Genomic DNA, 7,849 nt, shown 5'->3' with positions numbered 1-7,849 from the left:
AATAGCTGGTGGAGAGACGGAGTGACCTATTACATTCTCATAGACACTGTGTATTATCTTTATGTGTGTGTGTGTGTATACATATATATATATATATATATATTTTTTTTTTGAAAGGCCAGTATATTGCATTAACTGGATGGGCAGTAAAGGGTCACTTGTTTTGACTTCACGTTCCACTGAATTCTCATGAGGTGGGTTTGGGTGTCGTGGGTATCAGCTGGCAGTGGTCTGTGCACTACCTGTCCGAATCCAGGGCTCAGCGTCTCTGGAAGCGTAGCGTGTTCGTGCTGATCAATGGAATGAAAAATAGAGGGGAGGGGTGGAGGTGGGAGTGTGGCAACAAAGGAAAACTACGTGAAGGCCATCGCCACTTGGTCTTATTTATGGGGATCTCGCGTCCTTCATTTGCTGTGCATTTTACTTTTTAAAAAAAAACTTAACCTACAGAGCTATATTCATGAAGGTGTAGTCCAATCTCTAGACTTAAAAAAAAAATTTTTTTTCCAAACATCTCTTGCATGGGTCTAGTGTAAGGTGACCAGATTTTAACATTTGTAAACCATTGATAAAACTCCTATCCTGGCGAAATAGCCACATGGCAGCCGAAAACCGTCTATCCTAGCTTGTTGTGCATTCTTTCCAAAATTGGGACTTTTTTAAGATGCCGCAGGACGCGGGCAAAATTGTTAAAAATCGGGACTGTCCGGCCAAAAGCGGGACGTCTGGTCACCTTAGTGTAGTGGTCAAGGAAATACCCCGTGATTTAAAAAGAGGGAGGAGGATGGGTGGCAGGGGCCGGAGGAGAGAGAGAAAGGCAAAAGAAAGAGGAGGAAGAATGAGAGAGACCGGAGCAGATGTAGGGGTGAAATAAGACACCGGGTGGGGTGGGGGCCAGTCTAACCTGAGTCAGACAATCAACCACTCCACCCTCCCGGGACTCTTCCAGGTTCAAGGTATGCAGAAATTTTCCATAGCTAGTTCTTGCCCTTCTAACCCCATGTGTCCTCATTACAATTCCAGGTAGGACCTCCAGAGCAGTCCCCCCACCCCCCGCAGGTCAAGCCCTTACTCATTGGTCTGGAAGGTTAGTCAAGGCCGTTCCTCCGACCCCCATGCCTCCTGCCCCAACTCAGGTCTGCTGAGAGGGGTCCAGGAGGAGATGGCTGCTGAGAACATCCCTGATGGCTCACCAAGAGCAGGGCGGAGAGTGGGAATCCCTTTAGGACCGTCTTTTCAGGGAATGAGAGCCACACGCTGGGTTCCCATGGGACCTCTGGATTAAGGGCCCAGAAAATCCTTTCATCCGGGCCCAAATGCCTACGACTTTAGGATCCTGCGCTGCGTGGACGCCCCTGTCCGCCCCCAACTCAGGCGCCACCTTGGCGCTGCTGTTGTGTCGCCTGGTCTGTAGAGGGCGTGTCCGGGGCTACCCGAGAAATGAGCCATGTAGTGGGGAGAGGGAGAGTGGTGGGGGTGGAGGTGTTCCCGGAGCTACTGACTCTCGGGTCTTCAGGTACGGGTGTGGGGGAGAATCATGGGTTCTCATGCACAGTTGCTTCCTGATTGTCTTTTTAGGGGCTCCCCAAAGAGACAGCGGCTTGTGGGGCCGCCAAGTGGAGGGGGTGAGATGGCCCGGCGTGGCTAGTCTACCGAAGCGGCACAGCAAGGGGCTGGTGGCGCCCGTGGCCCGTTGCTGTGGGAGGGGGAGGAAGGTGGGCCCTTCTCCGGCGGCCTCCATGTGGATTTCATGCAAAAAGCCAGTCGAAGCTCTTCCTCGTGGCATGCCCCTGGTCCCCTGAACACAGGGGGCGGGGGCGGGGGTCCCCACACTGGGGCTGAGGGACCCGGAGGCAAGACGTGGCCTCGCCAGGAGACTTACGTGAAGGCAAAGGCCACCAGGGCCCCACTGACCACAATGAAGTCGAGAATGTTCCAGAGGTCGCGGAAGTAGGCGCCCTGGTGCAGGACGAGACCCAGGTCGATCATCTGTGGAGGGAGGAGAGGGTTGGCTCAGACTCCTGGGCCCCAGACTGCACCCATGCGTCTAGCCTTGGGGGAGGGGGAGTGGCACTGTTAGACCATTGGCGATGGCATCGTGACCAGAGGAGACCCCTGCCCCCAGGGGCCCTAGGCCCAGATCTTGAAACCAGCCTCCTATCCGTCATATGATCTGTGGACTCTGCCTTACAACCTCCTCCGCCCCCATCTCTGCCCTCTGGTCTGCGGCTGCGCCCTCACCCCAGTCAGTTCCCTTACTGGCCACTAGGGGTGGGGTGGGGCGTACATCATGCGTCAGGCCAAGCCTCTGTGCAGAGACCTGCTTAGGTCCCACCCCACTCACCATCAAAGCCCAGCTCCTACCAGAGGGCCAGATAGTCCTGGACGGCCTTCCCTGCCCCCTCCCTGTCCTCACATCCACACTGCTCTCCCTCTGCTCGACCGGCTCCATCTACCTGGACTGCTGGTCAGACACACCCGCCCTGATACCCAGGCTAGCTATCTATGCCCAGTGGTATTCTCCAACGTCCCCCAGCTCTTGGGTCCTTGGGTCACCGGGACCACTCACCTTGATGACCATCTCAAACGTAAAGACGCCTGTAAATACGTAGTCGAAATACCGCAGCACCTGCGGGGGGGTCGGGGGAGGGGGAGGGGAGGAGAACCGGGAGGTGGCTGATCATCGACCTGCTCTAGCAGAGCTCGAGAACCTAGTGCCCCTGGAGTGTGTGGCCTCCAGACAGGCCCCAGGAGCGCGATCTCCACCGGTTGGAGGAGTGCACAGGGATGCCACGGAAGGTTGGGCAGCACGCCCCTGCAGAAGGGCACCTCCCGCCCAGCCCCATAGACAGCGCGGATGTGTCATGACCAGAACCTCCCACCAGAGGGCAGCGAAGCTCTAGCAAAACGCCGCTGCCAGGAACGAACTGGAAGACAACCTTTAAAACAGTGGTTCTCAACCTTCCTAATGCCGCGACCCTCTGACACAGTTCCTCATGTGGCGGTGACCCCCAGCCATAACATTATTTTCGTTCTACTTCATCACTGTCATTTTGCTACTGTGATGAATCAGGCGACCCCTGTGAAAGGGTCACGACCCACAGGTTGAGAACCGCTGCTTTGAAAAAACTTGCCCAAATCCCTGTAATGGACTAGAAAGGACCCCAGAGAAGTTTGAGGTGCTGTAGCCCTGCCGGTGATGGCTGTGGACCCCAGAGCCCTCGGCTGGCTGGACCTCCTGGGTAAAATTGCTTCTACTTGGTCTTTTCTGACATGACCAGTCTTCGAGGTCAATGTGGTCCCCTGACCCTGCTCACACTCCCCATTTCCCACTGCTGATCCCCCGTCGTCTGCCTACTGCCAGGACTTGGTCACTTCTGCCCCAATGGACAACATCCTGCCACCCAATCCCTCTCCTAGCGATGCCTCTGGTGTGACCGGGTGGCAGGGACCAGAGTGTGTTAGCACAGGGCTGACCCCATCCAACGCTTGCTTGTTTGGGAGGTACTGGCTGATAGTTAATAAGCATGGCTATCTGGGGTCGCCCGGGAGCACCCAAACAGGCCCGGTCTCTCTACTCAGAACCCTCTGTCCCTCCTACCTCACTCAGAGCAAAGGCCAAAGACATCACTGTTCCTTTGCCTGGAGGGCTCCTCCCAAATCTGCCATCTTACCACATCTGTCCCTGGCACTGATTCACAAGCGCAGGGTCGGCCACGTCCCCGCCACGGGCAGGGCATTTGTCTGACCAGCTCACAGCCCAGAATGAACCACAGCTGCAGCCGTGTTGGGTCCTGCGGCGGCTGGACTCTGCGACCCGCACGCTCACCCTCATTCTAGGCGACAGGACGGGAAACCCTGGGCTGGCTTCCTGGGCCCGGGGGAAGGGCGAGGCTGAGGGAGGGGAATGGGGCCGCAGGGCAGGGGCGCTGGGCTTTGGGGACTCTGGGAGGGAGGGACTGCCCCCCGATCGCTATGGCTCTCCATTTTGCTGGGCCAGAGCACACAGTCCTTGCTTATTAAATTCAGGGAGAGGTGGAAGGAAGAGGGTGAAGGAGGAAGGGCAGGTCAGGCGGTCAAGTGAAGAATAAACTTCCACATCCGGAGAGCTTGTTACCCCGGCAGCAGGAAGAACAAGAGTCGTGGGCGGTAGGGGGTTGGGAGCTTCATCCGTTGCTGGTGGGAAGGTAAAATGGGGCAGTGGCTGGGGCAAACCATTGGGTGAAGCTCCCTCCGACAGCACAGGAGGGCCATCTCCTTCTGCCCTGGAGAGTAACTCCAAGCCGGGGCATAGAGTCCGAAGACTTCAGAGCAAAGACCCAAACTGACCCGGGGACCCCGATGTCTGCTGAAGTCGGATATCAACGGCCAAAGGGTGGGAATGATGGGTGTGTCCATCCTGAGATGAATGACTAGACCCAGGTGGGCCACGTAGCTGATGAGGTGTCAGTTAACCAAACCAAGGGACGCGGTGGATGAACCCTGAAGCGATCCACTGGAGCGAAAGCCAGACACCAAAGGCCGAACACTGTTCCCACTTCCATGCAAAATCATCAGAATAGAGAAATGCATTGAGATCAAGCCGATTAGCAGTTGCCATGGGCTGAGGGGAGAGAACACGGGGGAGTGACTGCTAGTGGGTACAGAGTTTCCATGTCGTGTATGCAAATGGCCTGTAATCAGAGCAGTGGTGATGGGGAGGAAGGGTGGTGAATGTAAATGAACACCATTTTCAAATGGTTCAAGTGGCAGTTTGATGACATACCTATTTCCACACAATGAGAGCTTAATAAATTGGCCAAAAGGAAATCAACAGACCTATCAATTAGGCTGGACCATAGGAAGCACTGGATATTTAGATCCACTTGACTGATGAAAACAGCAGTTTCCCAAGGGAAAGCCTTAGTCCTGAAAGCAACGGGTCTCAATCATAGCAGAGAGTCTTGATCAACCCCCAGTGAGAGCCCCTTGTGCACCCACCCTGTCGGCAACATGCCAGTGTGCAAGGGATGACACCATCAATGGTTGGTGAGAATGCGGAGCCACGGGAGTGCTGCATACGGCTGGTGGGGGAGTTTGTTGTAGGAGGGAGAATACATTGGTTGGAACTAGGTGGGCTGATCAGTGCCAATTCTACCAGCCAGAATTCCCTCTCTGGGTTTACATCCTGGGGAAATTCTGGTCCTCATGACCAAGAGACATGTCAGAGAGGAGGTGTGGTGTCAGTGTGTGAGAAAGCTGTCCAATGGACCCACTCAAGCACCCAGCATCAGGAGGGCAGGCAAAGGCACCATTGCCAGGCAATACTAATATGGATGATTATGCAACAGTGAACAGTAATGGCTGCCACTACCTGCCACCCGTGTGCTAACCTCAGAGCCCAACGGAGAGGGAAAGAGGGGTGGTGTGGGGGTTTTCCATGTGGTCACGGTGGGAGCGAGCTCCCTGGGTGGTGCAGACTGTTGACACACGTGGCTGCCCATCAAGGAGTTGGAACTTCCAGCCACCTGAAGGCCCCTCGGAGGAAAGGCCTGATGATCTAGAAGAACAACCCCGCATCGAACCTCCACGCACCTGATGGTGCACAGGCCTCTGACACCCGGGGGTTGCCGTGAGTCGGAGTGACCTGGACAGCAGACGTTTGCTTTTATTTAATTAGAACAAGGCAAAAGGAAATTCCAGACGCACATGCAGGTGGACAAATGCGAAAGAAAAAGCTGAGGCATGCTGATTGATCTTAGAGGAGTCGGGGCCATGGGTGGCTCTGGGGCAGGGCTTCTCCACTGGACATGATTGACAGAGGGGCTGGAACTTTCCTGTGTGTGTGTGTGTGTTTGGGGGGGGGCTGTCCTGGACACTGTGGGTGCAGCAGCCCGCAGCTGATGTCAGCAGCACCCTCTGCTTTCCCCGGCTGTGGCACTGGAACATGCCCTTGTTGAGAACCGGGCCTCAGAAGGAAGAGGGGGTGAGGCTGGAGAGAGATATATGGTGGTGTGTGTGGTGTGTGTGTGTTGTTTCTGTTCTACTTCTCACTCTGGACGGTGGGGACATAGACGTGTGTGCTGGGCCGTCTTTGTTCACGAATCACACAGGCTGAACGCACTTCTCAGAGGCCTGTTCTGTTGGCGCTGGTACAACCCACCGGGCAGAGGAAGCTGAGTATCAGCTGACCGCGGGGAGGGTCCGGGAGGCTGACCCTCTGCATGCCCTCCATGGGGCTGGTCTGGACCCAGTCCAGGACCCCCATAACTCGGCCACTCATTCAGCCCCCTTCTCCATCCTCCTGGTGCTTTCTTGCTGGCCTGTTGTGAGCAGGGCTCGGATGAGCCTCCCCCACCTCCCGGGGGCTGCCCTCTCCCGGGGCTGCCCTCTGCCCCATCCTGCCAGGCAGCAGGGATTAAAGAAGCTGGTCAGGAGGTCTCAGCCCTGCCCAGCCAGCTTCTTCCGAGTTCTAATGATTGTCTTCCTCCTCCACACCACCTCCCTCCTCTCCCCCTCCCTCATCAGGTCCCTAGGGGGCCTGCAGACCTGTGAAGGAAGGGACCATGCAAGGTCAGCTGCAGCAGGCCTGCAGGCCCGGTCTGAGTGATGTGGCTTGCCAGCCTGACCAGATCCCTAACCTACTTAGCAGGTGGCAGAGCCTCTCCTCAAGGTGGCCCAGTCAGCTTGAGCAGAGCTGGCTGCAGAGGGGACCCCCACCTCCCACGCAGAAGCCCCACATCCCTCAGCCGCTTCCTCCTGAAAGGCAGCCCTGCACTTGCCCACTCTGACCACCAGGTGTCCCCTGCCCTCCAGCGCATCCCTCCCCAGAAGGGGTCCCGCCCGGAGGGTGTGGCCTTGCAGAAGGACCCAGGCAGTTGAAGGGTGCGCAGCCCTGCCCAGCGTCGTGCGCGACCGTGCCCCTCGGCATCTCCTCCACCGCAGCGACAGGGTGTCGGGACTCACATTGTTCCGGGGCGCGTTGGGTTGCACGGGGTCCTCGGCCGCCAGGGCGATGCTGCTCATGGCGATGACCATGAGGATGCACATCTCAAAATAGCGCAGGTTCAGGATGTAATGGCACAGGCGGCGAAGGCTGGTGGGAGCAAGCAGGCGGAGGTCCACTCAGACCACAGGCTCACCAATGCGCTCCTGGTACCAGCGCCACATACCTACCCCCCTCCCTACCACCCGAGGCCCCTGACTAACACTCAACGAAGCATCAAGCTGCTGAGGACCCTCTCCCCGAGGCCCTGGGGCACCAAGAATTCAGCTCAGGAAGGACGACTTCAATAGGCCTACTTGTCATCCTCCCTGGGGACTGACTGACGTCATGGCACCGGACCACAGCCACCACAGTGGCTTTGCAGGAGAGAGGCCTCCGCAGGGAGGACGACACAGCGGCTGCAACCGCGGGCTCACACATCACAACTGTGAGGTGGCGCAGGACTGGGCAGCGCTTCGTCGGGCCGTGGATAGGGTTGTCGTGGGTTGGACCGACTGGACAGCGCTAAGAGCATCGTTCTCCGGAGGAGCCCCCGTGGGGTAGTGGGTCACGAGCTGGGTTGCTCACCGCGGGGTCAGCCGTTTGAAACCACCCACCACTCTGTGGGAGAAAGGCGAGACTTTCTTTCTACTCCTGTGGAGAGTTCCTGTCTGGGAAACTCACCGGGGCAGCTCTCCTAGTTCCCAAATGACGGTTCCTATGCGAAGCTCTGAGAAGCAGATTTTGTATCATGGTGAGCGACCGGGCTGCTCACGGTAAGGCTATGAAGTTCGACCTCACCAGTTCTACCATGTTCCTAATCTGTTCTATAGGATTGCGAGGAGTAGGAATCAACACACGTTAGAAGTGTGTGTGTGTGTGTGT

General features: G+C 56.9%; 1 protein-coding gene across 1 annotated transcript in view; it reads right to left on the bottom strand.

Annotated features, from left to right (window-relative positions):
- Positions 1–7,849, bottom strand: part of CACNA1A (calcium voltage-gated channel subunit alpha1 A) — a gene marked incomplete at its 3' end in the record, with an annotated part of 251,525 nt that overhangs the window by 62,801 nt on the left and 180,875 nt on the right. Inside the window, exons 21-23 of the mRNA XM_045289704.1 lie at positions 6,946–7,075; positions 2,570–2,629; positions 1,883–1,989 (exon numbers count right to left, since the gene is read on the bottom strand). Coding sequence (XP_045145639.1) covers positions 1,883–1,989; positions 2,570–2,629; positions 6,946–7,075 — 297 coding nt within the window. The remainder of the gene's footprint in view (positions 1–1,882; positions 1,990–2,569; positions 2,630–6,945; positions 7,076–7,849) is intronic.

This window comes from Echinops telfairi, unplaced genomic scaffold, assembly GCF_000313985.2.
Source record: "Echinops telfairi isolate 266 unplaced genomic scaffold, ASM31398v2 ScPeMD7_30;HRSCAF=105, whole genome shotgun sequence".
Taxonomy (NCBI): domain Eukaryota; kingdom Metazoa; phylum Chordata; class Mammalia; order Afrosoricida; family Tenrecidae; genus Echinops; species Echinops telfairi.
This window is presented reverse-complemented; position numbering and strand designations above follow the sequence as displayed.